Here is a 24039-nt window from a genome sequence, read left to right on the forward strand (position 1 = left end):
TGTGGCGTCTCATCTGGATCCAAACTGTTTGCAAAGGCCTTCAAAATTTGGTTCCAGCACTGAAAGAGTTAAAGTTGTTTATTTTCTGTAAGCTTTTTTTAACAGAATAGCTGAAATCAAGTTATCAGAGGTACGTACCTGTTCCACAATTAAATTTTGGTTTCATTGAACTGTAACTTACTATAAATTTGTCATACATTTTATTAAAATACTTTGTTGTGACTTAAAGTCTTAGAATGCTTAATTAAACAGGCTTTATTGTAACTTACATTTATTTCCCAATGTTTAATTAAACAAGCTTCAGTGCATCTCAAATTTGTCTTCCAATATTTAATGAAACAGGCTTCATGATAACTTAAATTTATCATTACAGTCTTTTAAAAAATGGCTGTGTTGACACTTAAATTTGTCTCAATTAAGATGTTTTATAAAACTGGCCCAAGGACTTTAAACAATGCCATACGGTAACCCTTTACCACTTAAATATGTATTTTGACGCATTTGAAGTTTTAAGAAAGTTACATGATTTAATTAAATACCTTTCCTACTAAATTGAAGTTTTAAAGGCTTCATTTCCAACCCTTAGTTACTTATGAGCAGCAAACAGCATAAAACCAGAACAGCTTGCGAGTTACTCACGGGCTGTTCTGGTTTTATGCTGGTTGCAAAAGCCATTTTCACTTTGCTACTTATGGGGGAAAGAGTTAAACAAAACAAAACAAATGCAACGCTCACCCCTGATGCAGATGCAATCATGTTTCTGTCTTCCAAGTAAATCACCTGGCTCACATACCTACAACAAAAACATTTGAGCTTGAGCCTTCTCTGTGAAAAGGGAGTTTAATGCATGTGCGTAAAGTGTCGTCCCAAATTAGCCATTGCAGTCTGCACAGGCTAATCTGGGACGACACTTTACGCACATGCATTAAACTCTTTTTTCACAGAGCGAGCGCTCATCTGTTTGTTTTTGAGATAATTTTGCCATATTTTGCACAATTGAGTCATACAAATGTAACAGCTGTTAGTAAAAGCCCTAATTCACTGAAAATAATTCAAGGCATGCTTAAATATCGTAAGTTTTTGCAAAAGAAAACAACTTTGATTTCAGTGAAAACTATTTTGTTAAGCTCTTAGATACTTATTTTTGCGCATTTATAGTCACTTAAAAAGTAATATTTTATTAAAAACCTTTCTTACAAGATTCAAGTTTTTAAGGCTTCATCTCAAAACTTAAGATACTGATGCAGCAAACAGCATAAAACCTGAACAGACTGCTCACAGTTAACTCGCAGGCTGTTCTGGTGTTATGCTGGTAGCACAAAGCAATTTTCATTTTGCTTTTAAGTGGGAAAGGGTATATTATGTTTGTTTGTGTTAAATAATAATATATATACTTTATGTACCCTCATTTTCTCACTAGATAACTAAAGGCATTACATGTTATTGCGCTTTTAAGACCTATACCATTAGAATTCTTGAAACTTCATTATGACAGATTTTAATTTATCACATGCCATATCCTGTTTCCCATGTAATATAACCATTACGAATATTTTTATCTTACACATGTGTAATACACGTATACTTTTTAAGCGTTTTCATTGGTTTAGCTTCGCTCCATTGACCAATCGAATTTTGTTATTCTGCTGTAATAATGTTGCAACGTCAAATGATGTCACGAAATGTAAACAACATCCGGGATTTATCATCATGTTTGCGTAAATATTTATTTAATTTGCTTATTTAAAAGCATGTGATAAAAAAGATCTGACATTCGTTGTCATTTCATACCATATTTTATTAAACTCATCCAGGAAATTCATAAGTAAGCTAGCCAAAGGCTCAGTTACTAACAAAATTCCTGAACTCGTTTAATAAAATATGGTATGATATGACAACTCGTGCCAGATCCTATATTTTTTACTTTTTTGTCAGTAAATAGTTTTTTTATAGAAGTCTTTTTGAAGTTTATGTGGACTGTAGCTTTAATCTACATACATTTCTCTTGGGCTATACAACAACTTTGATATTAACTTTGGAATAAAAATTGGTCAATAGATTTTGAAATAATATTGTTGTACTCTAAATATGACCATAAATATACTACTTGTTCTAGTGCCTACTTAGCTCACTTAAGCAATCAAAGATTTGAGACCAATTTCTGGGGGTATTTACTGTTTATTACATGCACTGTATTTAGAAAACATAAATCACTCCTTCAGACTATAATTTTGCTGTGATTTAATGGAACTCTTCCATCTATAAATAAATCTAGTGTCAATGTCTCAAGCCTCAAACACTATCCCAGACAAAATTCACTGGTACAAAAAGATAATTTGACGTAAGAAATACAATGTAACACTACACAAACGATTCGGTTCCTAATTTACTTTCCCAAACCATACATAAACAAGGGACAAGTTTGTCACAAAACCAGGTTTTCAGTTGAAAAAAGTCTGATAAAGGGAGACAATTCAAAATGTGCATTGTTAACCCCCTTGTGTAAAATTGACCTTGATTTCAATTAGAAAAAACAAGAGATGTGTTCGTCAGAAACACAATGCCCCCTATTGCGCCGCTTTGAAATTAAAAAAAAAATATTATTTTTTTACCTTTGACCTTGAAGGATGACCTTGACCTTGAACTTCCACCACTCAAAATGTGCAGCTTCATGAGAACACCGCTTTGAAATTTATTATTTTATTTTTTTGACCTTTGACCTTGAAGGATGACCTTGACCTTGAACTTCCACCACTCAAAATGTGCAGCTTCATGAGATACACATGCATGCCATATATCAAGTTTCTAAATTCAATAACGCAAAAGTTATGGCCAACGTTTAAGGTTTTTTTCGGACGGACGGACGGACAGACTGACATACACACATACTGACATAGTGACATACTGACTGACAGTTCAACTGCTATATGCCACCCTACCTGTGGCATAAAAAGTCTGATAAAGAGAGACAACTCAAAATCAAATGTGCATTTTTACTGATTGTTCATAGTTACATAGTTGTTTCAAAATCAATCTATTTTTTGTTGTGGCAACCTTGACCTTGGAGATATTGACATAATTTTTTCGTGCAACACACCGTCCAATAATGGTGAACAAATGTGCCAAATGATTTTAAAATGTCACAATGAATGACATAGTAATGGCCCAGACAAGCTCATTTATGGCCATTTTTGACCTTCAAACTCAAATTGTGACCTTGACCTTGGAGATATTGATGTGATTCTTTCGCGCGACACACCGTCTAATGATGGTGAACAAATGTGCCAAATGATTTTAAAATCTCGCAATGAATCACAAAGTAATGTCCCGGACAAGCTCATTTATGGCCATTTTTGATCTTCAAACTCAAATTGTGACCTTGACCTTGGAGATATCGACGTAATTCTTTCACACAACACACCGTCTAATGATGGTGAACAAATGTGCCAAATGATTTTAAAATCTGACAATGAACGACAAAGTTAAGGCCCGCCAACATCGCCAATCTAATAACCAGTTTTTTCCTTCGGAAAACCTGGTTAAAAACATAGATTCTTATAAGGGTGGTCCTAATGGCTTGATTGGGACCAGCTCGATTCAAATCTATTGTCTGCTTGCCTTTAATAGCTCAGATTCTCAAAATAGCTTGGAATATATTGCAAGAAAATCTCACCGCAATTAATGTTTCATGAGAAAACTATTATTTCATGTAATAATAAATTTAAAGAACTAAGTTTCACAGACCATGTGTTTTATCTGCCATTTAAGAAGTGTCATATGCATTTGATGATTAAATAAAATTATGAGCATGTCCCACGTATCTTTTTTAATTAAACAAATATTATCACTAAATATTACTTTGATTTAATTTGGTGAATAACTTGTAAAGCATTTCATAGAATAATTATCAAAATGGGTATACCTTGTTTTTTAGTTAAACCACAGTTAAAACATTTTAAAAAACATGTGATTATTTAAATTAAAATGACAAGTTAACCATAAGCCATTTTTCCTCAGATCTTTTCTCAATAAATGTATATATTTGAGACATCTGTTGTTTTGAATTCAACTGAAATGGAATACCATGGAAATGGAACATCAGCCAACGATTAATGTAAATGGCCTACTTGTTTCTCGAGTGAAAATTTAATATATATATATTTTTTTTACTGAAATTCAATGCTTACAAATTGAGAATACTACTGAATTTTTTCCAGTATAACTTGTTTTTAATACGTTCAACGGGGCTTGTTCACAGATTTTGACATGTTTATCAATTTCTAATTATGATTACTCATAAACTAAACTGTTTTTTACAATGAGTCTTAAGGCACACTGCCATTTATAGTATGTGCTCCCTGATGTTCAGTGTTGTTGTTGTTTTTTCAACCCATGACAAAAAGTTGTAAAATTGTTATTTTGACAATAACTTTAATAGTAAGACATAAATTCAAGTTAGCAAATGACCTGAGAAATTTTATGAATTTAGAGAATTGCCATTAGATTAAGATTTCCATTTAACCTTTGATAGAACAAGCCTTGCCCAGGGCTAAATTAAAACACAGAAATGTAGACAGCCCTTAACCTCATCTGTGTAGAGATGACTTACTCTGTGTGGTGCAGACAAAAGGCATGGATATTGTAGCAATTGGGGTAGCAGCTAATCCTTATCTTCTCATCCCTATCACATGTCACGATAAACTTGTCGTCTGCTGTCATACACTGGAAAACATTGTTAAAAGACTGGTCAACTGTCAAGACCAAAATGCAACAAAACATGATTCAACAAGACTATTGCCAAGCAATATATGTCCCCTACCGGCTCCACCATTGTCAGAATTTTGTATTTATTTATTTTATTTGTTGCCATAGCAACCAGAATTCTTGACGTAGGAACAAAATGAAAAGAAAATCTCCATATTGCCATCTGACAATGTTTCAAGTTTCATGAAAAAATATTAAAAACTTTTAAAGTTATCGCAGGATCCAGAAAAGTGTGACTGATAGACAGACTCACAGACGCACAGAGTGCAAACCATAACAACAATAGGTCAAGTCATGCTGCATGTTATTAATTCATTTAGAATACAACATGATTCTTTTCCATTTGGCTATTGTCAGTAGAAATTGGTTATTTGGGTTCCATGTGTATCCCAAGTACACTTCTATCAAGTGGAGAACTCCCACCTAGGGCTATCACCTCCAGTAAGCCAGTTAGTAGTACAAGCGCAAGATACAGTAGATGGTCCATTTCTGAGCTCATCCTGGGTGTTTAAATGTTTAAGGGTAAAGCACCTAGTTCCTTGCACCTCAGTTTGAATGTGTCATTCCAAGATGAGATGAGTATTTCTATCAAGCAGAGGTCTCTCCCTTGTGGCCATCACCTCCAGTAAACAGGTCAATAGTGATATTGCAAGATACAGTAGATGGTCCATTTCTGAGGTGATCCTGGGTCTTAAGAACCTTGTTCATTGCACCTCAGTTTGAATGTGTCATTCCAAGACTAGTTAGTAAGTTGTGCTCGACTAGTCTGGTACTTCTTAAATGGACCCCGAGTACTCTTAAGTATACTTAAATGTTCCCCAGGTATGGAAAATATACTCAAACTTACCTGGAAATTCAAAGGCTAAATTGGTCGTTGTCTGCTAATTTTTTTCGACTTAATTATGCTCTTATTTATGTCATTGTTTTGTTAAATGAACTCTATATTTTCGAAATCCTACTCAAACAAGAGATGTGTTCGTCAGAAAAACAATGCCTACTGCTACACCCCTTTGAAATAAAATTCTATTTATCATTTGGCAGGTATAGAGATCATCTCCCTTTAAAGCTTATAACTTCTCTTGGATTTTGTCCAATCCAACCAGGGGGAGGGGGGGGGGAGTCTGTAGACAGTCAAAATGACCAAGTCAGACATCACTTACAACCAAGGCTTGTGGTTAATCAAAGAGATCATAGCCAGATTTCATCATGTACCTATAGACATTTTTGTTTTCTTTTTCATAAAATGTACCTATAGACATAAGTCCAGAGGTACCGTATGTAATGAACCCTACCATTCACAAATTAGTATAGTAAAGACTTGATAATTATATCATTAAATTTTTTTTTTGAAAAATCATTCATGTGAGTTATAAATAATCAAAATAAAAAATCTGTACAGTAACTGTGAAAGAAATTAAATTCTTGGTAAGGAAATATATAATATGAGATTTATAATTATATAAATTACTTCCCTTAAAAATAATTGTCTCTAACAAATCTCTATTTTTAGTAGCAAATAATTAAAAGCCACTCTCTATTTTTAGTAGCAAATAATTAAAAGCCATTACCGTGACTGTATATTCACCACTCAGTGTGCAGCTCCATGAGATACACATGCATGCCAAATATCAAGTTGCTATGTTCAATATTAAATAATTATCTCCCTTTAAAGCTAATTACTTCCCTTGGATTTGTATTTTTGACCTTAGACCTTGAAGGATGACCTTGACCTTGATCTTTTACCACGATTTGTTTGTCAGAAACACAATGCCGCCTACTGCACCACTTTGATTTATTTGAAAAAATAATAATAATTTGGCAGGTCAGATAATTATGTCCATTTAAAGCTTAATGCTTCCCTTGGATTTGTATTTTCGATCCCTAGACCTGGAAGGATGATGTTCACCTTGAATGTTTACCACTCAAAATGTGCAGCTCCATGAGATACACATGCATGCCAAATATCAAGCTGCTATCTTCAATATTTAAAAAGTTATGGTCAATGATAAAGTTTTTTTTCGGACGGATGGACATACTGACTGGCGGACAGTTCAACTGCTATATGCCACCCTACCGGGGGCATAAAAAGAATGTTGAAGCAGGTTTTGTTGAAATAGAATTTGGTTTCATATTCCCTAATGCGTTTTATGGCATCGGATTTTGGGCGGGAATAAACCTCGGGTACAGTCCAAATTGGCCGGGTTCGTGTAAGTATATTTTCCATACCCGGGGTACATTAAAGTATACTTAAGAGTATGCGGGGTACATTTAAGATGAATCCGAACTGACAATGACCAATCAAGCGTAAGTTAGGTGTAGAGGGGTTATTCTACAGTTGCAAGCCATAACTCAGTGGATAGGCTAGCACATCATGCCATCATTTGGTTCTAATAATTTGGGAGCTTTCAAAAAGGTCAATAACATATGAACAAATATGTATATTAACCAAAACATTATTCTTGCCTTACTTACTAATCATGTTCAAAGGTTAATGACATTTAGATTGATGACCATTCACATGAAATTCTAATTCATATACAATGCTCCAGGACAACCTATGTACAATTGTACATGTAACATAAAAATGACTTACAAACTGATACTTTATCATCGATGAGGAGATAACAAAATATTCAAAGATTTAGTGTTGTTCCCAGGCCCTTTTTGCATGGTGAAAGGATTAATGAAATACCTGTGATAATCAATTATGCATAAAACGTTTTAGATACCAACAACATATTTATTTGTAATCTTCTCAGTGGATGTATGTCACGGAAACGAGTGTTTGCAAATTGTTAGCGTTCAGTTAACTCGCTAAGTTAAATCATCTGACAAGATTTTCGTTAGAAAATGGGATAAGACAAACATGGTTTCATTTATATGTTAGTGGATCTGTGTATTATAAGATTCATATGTATATATATTGATTTATAATGTTTGTCATGCTGCACAGTTAACTGAAACAACATGGCAATAAAATGGAACACATTTCAAAGTAAATATTAATATTAATTAAAGTAAGTTCAATACATCAATTACGATAAAATGCGCTTGAATATGTTTTTCCCACAACTGTCTCTGATGCCCTTCAATGTTTTTCCCAAAACCAGGTATTCCCGGAACGTTTATGCCTTTTTTGCCTAAAAATCAAACCAGTCACCTTGCTTATGGCCCTATTCCACTACGAAAACAAGCCCACGATTCACTACGATTTCTCACATTTATTGAATCGGGAAGACTCGTGACAGTCTGCGATTCAGTTACGACAGTTGTACGATTGAGTTACGACGAATCGTGGGGTTCGGTTAAAGTCTTGCGAATAGGGTCGCGACTTCACTACGATGTGTAAGAATCTACTGCGACTGTACTACAAACGATGCAGATCGGTCACGACTAAGCTAGGACCTCACCGAACGCACCCATGAATTCGGCGCCAATATCTACTGATATTGATTCTAACACGGCACGCAACTTGTTTTCTATATACAAAGAAGGAAATAAAGTGTGGGTTATTCTGCAATAAATTATAGGCAGAGCATAATGTTTCGAAAATAGTTCCGAATAAATAAAGAAAATATTGCAGTAAAATGCATGTGCTTAAATCCCGCTCTTAAAGAAATGTAAAAAATGTAGCACGTATATAAATGTAATGAAACAACAAATTGTATATTTGGTGATAAGTGGCATGACCACGCCTGCTAAGAATTTGTTTGTTAAGAAATGTAATTAAGAAAACATTTATAGCATGTCAGCTTTTCAGAAGAATTAACACATGTGACGTCATTTAGTTTCTATGAGTGGTGTTCTCAATGAAAGTGACGTAATTTGCAAAATATTTATGAATGAAAACGACGTCAAATGTTTGTACAATTCAATGACGTCACTAAATAGTGAAATTTGTACTAAGAAGGGCGGTGTATTGAAAAATATAGTTCACGTCCAAAAGCTTGAAGCAAATCAATCAGAATTGTGTAAGAATAGAAATAATATTTTTCTATGATGGCTTGTTGTCGAATAACCCACAGTAAGGAGTATAGATATGTGTTATCAAAGCACTCGTGCTCCGCATTTGTGATTAAATTCCCACGCATCTATACTCCTTACTGTGGGTTATTCGACAACAAATCATGATGGAAAAATATTATTTCTTTATCATTCTTTACAAAATTGAAACTGTTTCGTAACTAAATCGCGAGAATCTTAGCGGGCTCGCAACTCAATCTTGAGAGTCTTGACAAAGTTGTAAATGATTGGTAGACAGATCACGTGATCACCGATTCCCCGATTGAGTCACAAATTACCTAAGATTCCATTACGACGCCCAAGAACGCACTACGACACTGTTACGAGTCAACTGCGATTAAATTCAGTCTTGGAGGTCTTGGTCAAATTTGAAACACGTTTAAAAACTGGCCGCGATTTTTGGGAGCTCACGACTCGCCTGCGACTAGTTAAGAATGAGATAGAACCTTCGCCGATTGAGCTACGAATGTCCCCGACCTCAAAATATTGGAAATCGGGACAAATCGTGGGGAATCGGGTCGTAGTGGAATACCCCTATTAGAGATATGAATCAGATTATGCGTTACAGGATAAAAGCTGCATGACGGAAGCTGTAAATGACATGCTATGATACATTTATGAGTGTTAATCATCAGACCATATGCAATATACTTCACTGGGAATGTTTGCATCCAGATGTATTGTATGTATTCTGATTGACTTTACTTTAGCTTGCAGGCTTCAAATGCAGCAAACAATTTTAAAAAGCTAAAGCTTGTGTTTATATTTTACTGTTTCATTTAAACATTTACTGCAAGGAGCAGAATTATCTGCAGAATCAGTGGCAATTTGTTTGTTTGGTAATTCCGATATTTAGCCATAAAATGGGGACAGAAAACCTATTGACACTTGTTATGGGTTAGCTTGGCTATCACAGCCTATGCCAGGAATGCCTATACCAGTAACTTTAAACTGCCCTGCTTGAATCAGAAATAAGGGCAAAATTTCAGTAGAAACTATTTCATGAACAAAATATACTTGTTATGGCCTGTCAGGGAACAGAACCTGTTTTGCCTTTGAAGTACATCGCTATATAAAATGAGCTAAATGGTATTGGCAATCTATAGAGTCAAGACCGTGTAACAACATTCAAAACTGATGTAATAGTAAATTGTCACAGGGAATGACACTTTACGCACATGCATAAAGCCCAGATTTCTCAGAACACGACTCATATGGACTGTACAATGAGAAACTGCCTTCTTACAACATCCAGAACCATGGACAGATGCCCCAGCAGCAGTTCACCCAGTGCGTGAGGGTCGACCAACGAGTATCTGTACACATCCCCTGTCCTGTCAGCCACTATCACGTGGTCTTCACTGCTAGGAAAAGTGAGGGCTGTACATCTTCTAGCTAAAAACCTGAAACACAGAAATCACATGCAACTGAGGGTTGTTTGTGAATGGGCCTCACACCAAGATTCAATTAAACTGGTGATAAGTGATTCAGAATGCAAGTACAAGTATTGCGACATGGACTGTGACCTACCACCCGCACCAAGCAACCATATATGCAATCTAAAGCAAGATTTTGAAAAATGGTAAGTCTACTATATTGCAATAGCCAAATCCCTTGTTGAATTTAATTAGCAGAAACCATGGATCTATTTTTAGTAACCATGACCCTGACCTTGACCCATTACATCCTAATTATGGTCTTCATATAACATAGGTACCTATTAAGAATGTTCATATAAAATCTCTATTTTAGTTCCTGCCAGGCTGAGCAGGACCAAACCCAGACACAACTATGACATACATCAAAACAAGCAATACATAATTTACAATAAAGATAATCTTAAATTTTCCCAAATTAATGCATCAGTTTCCATGGTCATATATAACCCCTTTTTCACAATAGAGATATTGCAAAATAAAGCTATGAATCAGAATTAACCATGTCAAATTTATATCCAACTCCAACATACCTAGCAATAAATTGTATACAAAACCCTCAGGATATTAATTTTTAGAGTTAATTCCTTATATAAAACATAGAAGGTCTAATATTTTTGACAGCACATTCCATTATAATCATATTTATGTCATAAAGTTGCTATAAGGTTCAATGTGTTTCTGAATTCTTTTCTTCACATTCTTACTTACCTAGGTCATTAAAAAACACATTAAAAACTAGAGCTTTGTCACAGATATGACGTATACCCCCACATGCTGCAATGACACAGAATATTTTGCATGATGTCTTCACAAAACACGAGAAGCTAATTTATGACGATTTTTAAGAATTATTATGCCATTATAATTTATGGCCATTTTGACCTTTGAACAATTAAATTGTTTGCATGACAATGACTGCAAACAAAATTAAAGTACAGAGTCATTTTAAAATCTCACAATGAATGACATAGTTATGGCCGGACAAGCTGCTTTTTTTAACTTTTGAACTCCAAGTGTGATCTTGACCTTGGAGATATCGACATAATTCTTTCGCATGACGCACAGTCCAATTATTGCGAACAAATGTACCGAGTAGTTTTAAAATCTCACAACGAATGACATAGTTATGGCCAAGACAAGATCATTTATGGCCATTTTTAAATTTTGAACTAAAAGTTTGACCTTGACCTTGGAGATATCGACGTAATTCTTTCGCATGACACACTGTCCAATGATTGTACTGAGTAACTTTCAAATCTCACAATGAATGACATAGTTATGGCCTGGACAAGATCATTTATGGCTATTTTTGACCTTTGAACTCACAGTGTGACCTTGACGTTGCAGATATCGACATAATTCTTTCGCATGACACACCGTTCAATGATGGTGAACAAATGTGCCAAACGATTTTGAAATCTCACAATGAACAACATAGTTATGGCCCTGACAAGCTCATTTATGGCCATTTTTTCCCTTTGAACTCCAAGTGTGACCTTGACCTTGGAGATATTGACGTAATTCTTTCGCATGACACACCATCTAATGATGGTGAACAAATGTGCCAAATGATTTTAAAGTCCCACAATAAATGACAAAGTTATGGCCCGGACAAGCTCATTAATGGGCAACTCCTAGTGTGACCTTGACCTTGGAGATATTGACGTACTTCTTTTGCATGACACACTGTCCCATGATGGTGAACAAATGTACCAAGTCATTTTAAAATCTAACAATAAATGACATAGTTATGGTCCAGACAAACTTTCTAAAACGGACTAAGTGACCCCATGACCTAGTTTTTGACTCGGAATGACCCATATTCAAACTTGACCTAGACATCATCTAGATAGAACTTCTGACCAAGTTTTCAGGACAGGCAGACCGACCAACAAAGTGACTCCTATATAGCCCCCATTACCAATGGAAATGGGGGTATAATTATAATGCTGGTTGATATACTTTTTGGATTATAAATAATTATAATTTAATTGTATACATAGCATATGCAAACTTGAACTTGTGTAAGTACTGACAAATTATACCCACTCCAACCCCTATCTCATGTAGTAATATGTATCAAGTTGCTACCAATTGAAACATTGACCCCAAGGGCTTTTTTTCTTTTGAAAAAATTTTTTTTTTAGCACCACTATACAATGTTTCATTTCCAAAATAAAAAACTTTTGGGCCTGTTTTGAGAGGAGAAGATATATTAGTGACTGTGCTATATAATTTTTTATGAGCAATTTCACCGCATGGGTGTGTCAAGGAATGAACCCAATTTAATGATTTGAAGAAAATGAGTAGACAGCCAATATAAAATGCTACATACCAAAGATAACAAAACTTGATGTTGAAGACATGCATATTTTTGGCTAATACCATAGTCAAAACAAATGGTAAACAAGAACACCTGGTGCCACGCTCGGCTACGGGTGCAGTTTTGAATAAATGAAAGATTGTTTTTTTTAGAGGTCACAGTGACCTTGACCTTTGACCTAGTGACCCCAAAATGGGTGTGGTGTGTAGAACTCATTCAGGTGCATCTACATATGAAGTTTCAAAGTTGTAGGTGGAAGCACTTTGATTTTAGAGCCAATGTTAAGGTTTTAGCACGACGCAGACGGCGGACAGCGGACAACAGACGTCGGACGATGAGCTGGCTATGACAATACCTCGGGTTTTCTCCGAAAAAGCCGAGCTTAAAATGATAAGGTTACAGAAATACTATTATAAGTAAGTTGAAAAAGAAGCATTACTTTTGTGAATTTTAATGAAGGATAATAACAAGAGATGTGTTTGTCAGAAACTAAATGCCCCCTAATGCGCCGCTTTGAATTAAAACAAATTTTTTTATTAAATCCCTTTAAAAAATATTACTTCCATTGTGAAAATGATCTGTACTTACAAAATGATATAAAATAGAAATTATCTCCTTCTAAAGCTTGTTACTTCCTTTGGATTTTTTTACCTTTGACCTGAAAGGATGACCTTGACCTTTCACCACTCAAAATGTGCAGCTCTGAGATACATAGCATGCCAAATATCAAGTTGTTATCTTCAAAATTGTAAAAGTTATGGCCAATGTTAAAGTTTTCGGTCGCCGCACAGACTGACAGACAGACAGACAGACAGACAGACAGACAGACAGACTGACAATTCAATTGCTATATGCCATCCTACAGGGGGCATAAAAATCCTACATGTGGAACTTCATATCACACCAAACAATACCTGAAAAAGAGATGTGTTTGTCAGAAACACAATGCCCCTTATTGCGCCGCTTTGAAATAAAATTTGAATACATCATTTGGCAGGTTAAGAAATTATCTCCCTTTTAAAGCTTATTACTTCCCTTTGATTGTATTTTTTGACTTTTGACCTTGAAGGATGACCTTGACCTTTCACCACTCAAAATGTGCAGCTCCGTGAGATACATATGCATGCCAAATATGAAGTTGCTAACTTCAATATTGCAAAAGTTATGGTCAATGTTAAAGATTTCGGACGGACTGACGGACGGACAATTCAAATGCTATATGCCAAAGTGAGCACGCCTGATTTGGGTTTACAGACAGACAAACAGAATGATTAGGCTAAAAAAATTTCCGACCGAAATAGTCGAAGAAGAAAAATGTGTTTCCCGGTAGGTACATGTACCGTGTTTTAAATAATTGGGCGCCGTGTTTTAGCGTGCCAAAGGAATTCCGCGTAGAACGTCATCGTATCGAGGGTTCCATAATGCAATTTTGCGATCTTGACATTTCAGACCAAATAGTGACAGCTTGTGTCTATGCATTTCTTTAGACACATTTACGGTCATTTTCGGTCAGAATTAGCTTTTAAACATTGAAGTACTGGATTATTCAGAATTTTCAGGTATGTATACAACAAGTGATAACCATGTGTACGCATTAATTATTGTAAATTGGTTGAGAATCGATATCAATGGTCTGAGGTAAATAAATGTGGACTGGTTTCACTTTCAACGTTACTGTGGTTCGAAAGAATTAATTTGGGTTTAAAATTACGGAAATCGGACCCAGTCTAAAAAATGTCGCATAATTTGAAGTACTATCGAAGTAAAATACGAAAAATTGACTCGAAAGGCACAAAAAAATGAACGTTTTGTGGGGAAATACTACCGCCAGTCAGTCTACGGTTAACCCAGAATCTGACTCACCCATTAACATTCCCAGTAGTCCAGATCAGAATGCTAGTTTGTGTTCCCCCGAAGGGGTTTCTGAGCAAGCAAGTGATGAACATTTGCCACTGCCAGATTCAGAGTCACTACCCTTTGTAGCTTCTTAACATTTCAATACTGTACATTTATGATGTTCAGCTTTACTTTTGTGTTTCAAAAAAAATGGTTGCCTTCAGACATTTGGCAACTTGAATTCTGAATAAAAATCATGTTGAATGCTGGTCCTTCGACTGTGAATATTCATAAAAAATCCTTAATGACATATCAAGCAATGTATTTTATTTGAACTTCAAGCACAACAAAGTCTGTTGTTTTTTTTCATACACATACTTACTGTAGCAGTGGACTGTTGCATGGTAAAATAACAGTTTAATACTACTAAGCATTTTTGGGCAATACCTGTGTATGAACACATTAGATTTAATACGAAACAAGAGGGCCAAGATGGCCCTAGTTTGCTCACCTGAGAGGAGTCGGTTCATTCAATCTTTACCAAATGTCAAACTTGACCTAGATATTGTCCAGACAAACATCCTGGTCAAGTTTCATCATTATTTCATCTGCAAGTCATGATCAATGTACCTATGAAGTTTCATGATCCTAGGCGTAAGCATTCTTGAGTTATCATCCGGAAACCATTTTTCTAAGTTGAGTCACTGTGACCTTGACAGCCATTGTGTGAATACGTTTTTTGGCACTGTGACCTTGACCTTTAATCTAGTGACCTGATAATCAATAGGGGTCATCTGCGAGTCATGATCAATATACCTATGAAGTTTCATGATCCTAGGCATCAGCGTTCTTGAGTTATCATATGGAAACCATTTTACTATTTCGGGTCACCGTGACCTTGACCTTTGACCTAGTGACCTGAAAATCAATAGGGGTCATCTACGAGCCATGATCAATGTACCTATGAAGTTTCATGATCCTAGGCCTAAGCGTTCTTGAGTTTTCATCCGGAAAACATTTTACTATTTCGGGTCATCGTGACCATGACCTTTGACCTAGTGACCTGAAAATCAATAGGGGTCATCTACGAGTTATGATCAATGTACCTATGAAGTTTCATGATCCTAGGCCTAAGTGTTCTTGAGTTATCATCCGGAAACCATTTTACTATTTCGGGTCATCGTGACCTTGACCTTTGACCTAGTGACCTCAAAATCAATAGGGGTTATCTCCGAGTCATGATCAATGTATCTATGAAGTTTCATGATCCTAGGCATAAGTGTTCTTGAGTTATCATCCGGAAACCATTTTACTATTTCTGGTCATCGTGACCTTGACCTTTGACCTAGTGACCTGAAAATCAATAGGAGTCATCTGCGAGTCATGATCAATGTACCTATGAAGTTTCATGATCCTTTGCATAAGCGCTCTTGAGTTATCATCCGGAAACCATCTGGTGGACGGACGGACCGACATGAGCAAAACAATATACCCCCTCTTCTTCTAAAGGGGGGGGGGGGGGGGGGGCCCCCCCTCCCAGCAGCCATGTTATTCCACTGACCAGAACCATTTTTGAACTCAACTCTCGTATCTAGGAAGCAAATGTTCGGAGCAAGTTTCCTGAACATTGGGCCAAAAATGTGACTTATACTGTGTTCACATGTTTTCACTATATACATATTGAGAAAAATGCCCTGCCCACTGGCGGCCATGTTTTTTTACCGATCCCGACCATTTTCAAAATCGTCCGAGATATCAATAAAACCAATGTTTTGACCAACTTTCATGATGATTGGGCAAAAATTTTGACTTAAGAGTGTTTACAAGGTTTCTCTATAGCCAAATAAGGAAAACTGCCCCGCCCACTGGCGGCCATGTTTTTTAACGGATCGGAACCACTTGTACACTCAACCAAGATATCATTAAGACAAACAATTTGACAAAGTTACATGAAAATTGGACATGAAATGTGACTTCTACAGTGTTTACAAGGTTTATCTTTTTTTTGACCTGTGACCTAGTTTTTTAGACCCGGCACAACCCATTTTCGAACTCGGCCAAGATTTCATTGGGACAAAGCTTCTGACCAAGTTTCATGAATATGGGAAAAGAAATGTGGCCTCTAGAGTGTTTACGAGCAAATGTTAATGGAAGGACGGACGGACATACGACGGACAAAGACCGGTCACAAAAGCTCACCTGAGCAATCAGGTGAGCTAAAAATCAGAAAAATAATTTCCCAAATAATGCTTTTTTTGTCGATGAAAATTATTCCCTATTTGGAAGATTTTGCGACACGAAAAATCCCAATTTTGCTAGGTACTTTTTTCTATAATAGACAGAAAAAGGCCTGAGGAATGAATACATGATGTGTTCTCTTTTATGAATTCTGAACGCAGGTTAGCATTAGTACAGAGGGTGATTAAAAGGCAAAAGGTGCATACAGAGCTAGGAATGATGAAATGATGAATAATATACAACGACTAAACACCACATGTGCAATGTTAATCATTTGGTCAGTGTTTAAACAATCATGGGTGCATTAACTGACCCTTTTTCACCCTGAAATCAGTACTGGTAAAAAAAAAAAAAAAAAAAAAAAACCTACCTACCCTCCTACATTTTTCTGGCCAGGTTCCCTGAACCAAAACTTTTTTTTTAGCCTTATTCCATTTTACCCCTCTGTACTTTGCAACAGTAATAGGGTCTTATGTTGAAAATCATTTTACTTAAAAAGTTATTGCAAAGAATCTTATCAAAACACAAAGTTCCTTCTAGTAAACTTAAGACAATTTTCCTTAAGTTTAAAATAACGTTGAAGTCTCTGGACATTGTGTGTTAACATCGCTTTACATTAAAATGTTTAAACAAGTAAATATTGCTCAAAATAATTATATTTTATCATTTTGTATGCATCTGTATTGGATTCTTGAAGAACATTTCCTTGAATCATTTATTACTACCTGTCCCGAGCTTTAATTTATATCTGTAAGAGAAAATAAATTTAAGTTTTGTTCAAGTAACCATGACAACAGGAAACAGAAAAGGGCATTTGAAATCAATAATTTTTATTTATTTCCTCGATAAAAATGTAGTAACAATAACTTAACACAAATAAGAGGTTCAACATTTACCTCTTCTTGACTGAAAGCTCACAAATTTCAAAATAAACAGACAAATAAGACAACATGAGACAGGTATGAGGCAGTCAATTCCAGCTGCAATTGGCCAGTAGAACTAAAATTGCCACATTTCCAGGCATACACACTTGTTGACAAGAACATCAGCATTTCACCTGTCCCACAACAAACAGGACTGTTGCTCAGATAAGGGCCTTCTTGATAGGACACTGGAACTTAAGTTTCTGATAACAGCGAAACAACAGAACAATTACGGGCCATCATCAGCCAATCTTGGTATTTAATTGGGCAGAAACAAGTTGAGACGCAATTGTCTCCCAATCACTATGGCAACCATACACGCTTCAAAGAGTGCAATTACCCAAAGAGTTCATTAACAATAGCCACAACGGCTAATTAGCTTGTTTTACATGAGTAAATGTAAATGGCTGACGCATAGTATCTGTTATACAATTGCTTGTAACTATAATTAGTGTAAAAAATGTACAAATGAAGAACAAAATCACAAATAAGCAATTGTGTCATAATATTATTCCCAATTATCACATGTTTTTAACAGTCGCATCATAGTTTGGAATGAACAACAATTTTAGCATTACATCGACATTGGCATGAACAAGCGTTAAATGTCAATGCAAAAATCTGTTAACAGAAACAAACAGTAAGTGATAATGACTAGATTCCTAAACTGCAAGACAGTAAATGAAATCATAAAAGCAACGGACAGGCTACCATTTATTATCAAAGGGTAAGGCATCAAAATCCAAAACGGCTGCAATGGTCATTTGTTCAATTTGAGGCAAATCTGAAAACCTGGCATTCTTTGTAATCAAGAGCAGTTCACGAGAATTAATATTGTTTATCCAAGTAAGATAGAAAAATTGACAAACAAATAATCTCTTGAATAGGTCACTTATCAAGCGGACTAGATTCAAATTATTCATCTAAATATGAGTAAATCTTGCCCGATGCTTAATCAAATAGGACTCATTCAGCGTGAGAGAAGAAATCAACGTTCCTACGCAGTTCTGGCTAGGCTGCAATTGATGAATATTTAAATGAACCTTGAAGAAATGTTTTGCCACCAACACTGACACAGCGCTGAGCATCTAATAGCAGTCTGATGAAACGATGTAAATTTACGGAACGATACGTCTTAAGTAAGTAATTTGTCTGCGGAGGACAAGTGGCAAAAATTTCTGAAAATGCTATGATAGGTCTGAGAAACCTTTGCTCTATTATCCATTTGTACGCTGTCAGAAATAATCATCAATCAAGCATGTTGGCTTAAAAATGTATCCGATCTTTTTGAGTCTATATAATAAATACCATGTGATTTTCAATGTATTCCTATTACTTGCAGACACAAATCTTTGCAGAAGGATTAATTGTTTTTCTAGAGTCAAAAATCAAAAACATGTCTGTCGCCGTACATCTATTCAAGCTACAAATACAAGAACACAGGTCTAACAGCTTTAACTGACAGGCTTTTGGAACTGGTTGTTTGACTTTCAGTCAGTCTGCCTCATACACTCCTTGTTATTACAAGGATGACTTTCAGTCAGTCTGCCTCATACACTCCTTGTTGTTACAAGGATGACTTTCAGTCAGTCTGCCTCATACACTTCTTGTTCTTACAAGGATGACTATCAGTCAGTCTGCTTCATACACTCCTTGTTGTTACAAGGATGACTTTCAGTCAGTCTGCCTCATACACTCCTTGTTATTACAAGGATGACTTACAGTCAGTCTGCCTCATACACTCCTTGTTATTACAAGGATGACTTTCAGTCAGTCTGCCTCATACACTCCTTGTTATTACAAGGATGACTTTCAGTCAGTCTGCCTCATACACTCCTTGTTGTTACAAGGATGACTTTCAGTCAGTCTGCCTCATACACTCCTTGTTGTTAAAAGGATGACTCTCGGTCAGTCTGCCTCATACACTCCTTGTTGTTACAAGGATGACTTTCAGTCAGTGTGCCTCATACACTCCTTGTTATTACAAGGATGACTTTCAGTCAGTCTGCCTCATACACTCCTTGTTGTTACAAGGATGACTTTCAGTCAGTCTGCCTCATACACTCCTTGTTGTTACAAGGATGACTCTCGGTCAGTCTGCCTCATACACTCCTTGTTGTTACAAGGATGACTTTCAGTCAGTCTGCCTCATACACTCCTTGTTGTTACAAGGATGACTTTCAGTCAGTCTGCCTCATACACTCCTTGTTATTACAAGGATGACTTTCAGTCAGTCTGCCTCATACACTCCTTGTTATTACAAGGATGACTTTCAGTCAGTCTGCCTCATACACTCCTTGTTATTACAAGGATGACTTTCAGTCAGTCTGCCTCATACACTCCTTGTTATTACAAGGATCTTTTTTTGCGAGAATTAGTTTGGCACACCTTTTTTTTGTCTTCCAGCTCCCACTGTGGACCTTACCTTTTTAAATAGTTAAAAAGCCATGAAACTCATTTTCAACTGCTTTCTAAACATGATTAAACACTTTCAAAATATTGGGAACTTTCTGTACAAGCCCCAGTGCACAGGGCTCGAATTAAACTTTTTTTTCTACTTGCAAAGCAGCTTTAATACCAACTAGCAAAATCAAAAACATTCTCGAAAATTTTGCTGGAAACAAAAATTAAAGCAAGTTTGGACATTATTAGTTTAGTACTATTAAAACAAAATTAAATATGACATCAACAACAAGTTTTAGTTTTATTTTTAGTTCTTTTTCCCACAATTTCACTGATTTCGTAGAAGGATTTAATTTCAGTTTGTTTTTTTGTAATTAAACGGTTAACATTGCCTTTTATTTCGTATAGTTATTTCTGTCTGTGGGCAAAAAGAAACTAGTAATTTTTCGTTTGGACGCCATGTCTGTTCAAGTTTCATGTCTCTTATAATGAACATGTGTGAATAATCGACTGTTTCACGTTCTTTGTACCAATACCATCCGCATATCTGTACTATAAGTATACCAGTCTGCATACAAGGTGCGCGCTTCCGCATACGGGTATTCGGACGTTCTATAAATTGACCTGAGGTTAAGTGTTCACGACTTTGAGCGCATTTAGCAATATTACTCGTTTTGTTTTTTACTATATCTTTACTCACAAAAATATGCTAGTGGCTTAAAACTTAACTTGCAATCGGTATTTTTCACTCGCATGTGGCGTGTGTTAATTTTGAGCCCTGCTAGCTCACAGAAAATATAACAATACATTTCAAAAAGACATTTTTAGACAGTACTGGGTAAACAAAAAATACGGACACAACTCGATTAAGTTTTGGTTGTTGTGAAAACACACTTAGCAGGTATACTGACCTGTTGTGTAGATTGCGATGTTTTGATTAAAGGAATTAACATGAGCGTATGCAACTCATTCCCCGATTTTTTTTCTATGAATTGGATTTTATATAGAGGAAAAATGCTGAAATGTAAAATGAAACAAAATACTTGCAGCTCATGCATGTGACATCATCATGAGAGCTCTAGATATTACTTGGGTTTTTTAGAAAGCAAAAAACTACCTGCCCCATTTGTATGAACCTTAAATAACATAAATGGTAACTGAAAACAAAAAAAAACAAGACAAATAGATTTGTATAACCATCTATATAGAGAATAATAGGTTGGTGACGTGGATGGAGAATAGTTATCTGGCAAGTCGGAGGAATTTATCGGATGAGCCGAAGGCAAACCCGATAAGATCCTCCGACAAGCCAGATAACCGTTCTTTATCTACATCACCAACCTATTATTCTATTTATCCTGTCACATTAACAACATTCGTTGAAATGTTTCTAAAATATCTAGTTTTCAAATATTTTGTGTTTAAATATTTAATATGGTGAACATTACACGAGAAAAAACATTGTGACGTCACGTCAGGCAAAGCCCTTAGGCTAGCTTCCATCTTGTTAAAACACACAGAAATTGAGTTACTCGTTATTAATTCAATACACAAAGACGAAATTATGCTGTTTAAATATTAATGTTTAAACAAACAGTTTTTTACATGTATTTGGTATTTCATTAATAGAAAAAAGTATATTTTACTAATAGAAAATAGTAAATGCATGCACATGCGCGGATAGCAACTGACGGATATTCGAGGTCACGTGGTCATCTAGCCTAATTTCGTTTGGGATATTAGGTTAATTGGTTATCGGGCTGATTTAAAGGCATGTGACAGTATAAAAAGGCATTCACACAACATTTAATGGCACCATTTAAAAAGAATCTCCTATTCAGAGAGAACTAACATTTCACCAGACTAGGAGAATGAAAAACATGTCCAGTTTCCAACACAAAAACTGCAGCAAGAGCGCCACTGGATTAGTGTAACTTCAAGTACTGTTAAGCTGTTTTACACCCATATTCTGACAAACCAATAATGTTTATTAAAAAAATAACGGCCTCCTCATTGAAAACCTTGGGAAATGTAAACACAGAACAATGCAAAGCAGAAACGCCATGGAAGCCACTAATGCACATTTGGTGTTTAAATTTTTTACAGGATCCAAGTTCATCATCTGAAAAGCCTGAGAATTAGCACTCAAGGATGGACGAGCATTCAGTTGAGTCAATGGCATGTGAATGCTTTATGCGGTCATTCGGTTCAAATTACAAGCTCTAATAAGCTTCAACAATTTTCTAGGAATCAACAGATCTTTGAAACAGTTTGCTATCAGATGTTCAATTGGCTACAAAGTATTACTTCTTTCTTAAGGCCAATAACCATACAAAATAAATAAATAAATGCTTAAATGACATCTGAGTAGTACTTTCCAAAAATAAGTTTTAAATGAAGACCATTGCATTTGCAAAAATTGAATGAGTAAGAGCTTTTTAGAAAAGAATGAATGGGCTCAGAATGATATCATGTTTTATAAGGGATGGAAGACAAACTTGAAAATGAGAATGGAATATGTTATTTTTAAGATTGGCAAGGGCAACTTTTTGTTTCCGTTTCTAATCCTTGAGCAACATGCCATCTGGAGTGTTCAGGTGTCCATGTATAAATAATAATGTCCAATGATACTAGTATGACTCATTTTCAAATTACATCTAGAAACCTCGTTTCAATTGTCAATATGCGTGACATAGACCAAAAATCAATAAAAGTATATGCTGAAAAATGTATTTAATGGTACTTAGTATATGGCATGCAAGAAAGATACCAATTTTTACAGGCAATCTTAAACAATAACATGTACATTTTCAAAATGTTACCCAACAAAATGGTACTTCTCATGTTGATTGATTAACGCCTAAACAAATCAGTTTTGGTGACCTTGACTATGCCCCAACCCAACCCACACTTTCCAGCCATTTCAGTAAGAAAGTGATTAGCATTCATTTTGTATTAAAATTTGCTTTATATCTCAACTTGCTACAAATTTTCTTAGCAGGAGCTGTAATTTTGTGATCCTGAAAAAAAAAATCGTGTTTTTTTTAACTAGTAAAATTGAAGTTCAACCTCTCACATGTGTGCTTTGTAACCTATGTCACGAAACAAGCTGCAATATTTGACTGGTTCTAAGAATTGAGCTTGGAGTTTGTTATGTCACCAGCAAAGATAGCCAGTTCCACTGGTTGGTAAAAACCGTTTTATTTTAAAGTTAAATAATTTATCAAAGTAAAATAAACATAAACCAGTCTGTATTTATAATTACAAACGCATAGTTTGGTATTAATTTTTTATCAAAAAAAATTATTGCTTTTTTTCCCCGAAATATTATCAAAGGTTCAATGTCAAAACCATGGGTTAATACAAGGTATCTATATATTAAATGTTATTAAAATATTCCATTTAGAAAGTACAAGCCACCTGAAAATACAAGAGCACCGCGTAATGGGTGCCACGCTTGGCTGAGGGTGCAGTTTTGAATAGATGAAAGCTTGTAAAAAAAAATATATTCTTTCTTTTTTTAGAGGTCACAGTGACCTTGACCTTTGACCTAGTGACCCATAATATGGGTGTGGCATGTAGAACTCATCAAGGTGCAGCTACATATGAAGTTTCAAAGTTGTAGGTTGAAGCACTTTTGATTTTAGAGCCAATATTCAACACCTTAACACAATATAAAGGTTTTAGCACAACGCCGACGGCGGACACGACGACGGACACGACACGACGAGCTGGCTGTTACAATACCTCGGGTTTTCTCCAAAAACAGCCGAGATAATAAAATGGGCAATAACTGTGGAATTATGAAACACAGTGTATAGTGCTTAATGCATATTATGTGTATAATGCACTACTCCTTAATGAGATCTTTGCTCTTGTTATGTTTCAATATAAACCTTAAAAGTTTTTAAATAATGAAAACAAAACATAACAAGAGCACCGCCTTGCGGGTGCAGACCGCTCATCTATTTTCTTTTTAAAGGTGAAGGTGAGGGTGTGGTGGTAATTTGTGAGATGATCTTAAAAAAAAAAAAAAAAAAAAAGGGGGGGGGGTGGGGGGGGGTGTATAGTGTGAGGGTGTGGTGGTCAT

The 24039-nt window shown here is 35.7% G+C and overlaps 1 protein-coding gene across 3 annotated transcripts in view; it reads right to left on the reverse strand.

Annotated features, from left to right (window-relative positions):
- The window catches only part of LOC127847385 (tRNA (guanine-N(7)-)-methyltransferase non-catalytic subunit wdr4-like), a 79401-nt gene that overhangs the window by 6933 nt on the left and 48429 nt on the right, over positions 1-24039 (reverse strand). For all 3 annotated transcript variants that reach the window (XM_052379259.1, XM_052379271.1, XM_052379266.1), the window contains 3 exons: positions 10034-10190; positions 4610-4722; positions 736-793 (listed from right to left, as the gene is read on the reverse strand). In XM_052379259.1, the coding sequence (XP_052235219.1) occupies positions 736-793; positions 4610-4722; positions 10034-10190 (328 nt within the window). The remainder of the gene's footprint in view (positions 1-735; positions 794-4609; positions 4723-10033; positions 10191-24039) is intronic.

The sequence above is a fragment of the Dreissena polymorpha genome, chromosome 1 (assembly GCF_020536995.1).
Source record: "Dreissena polymorpha isolate Duluth1 chromosome 1, UMN_Dpol_1.0, whole genome shotgun sequence".
Taxonomy (NCBI): Eukaryota; Metazoa; Mollusca; class Bivalvia; order Myida; family Dreissenidae; genus Dreissena; species Dreissena polymorpha.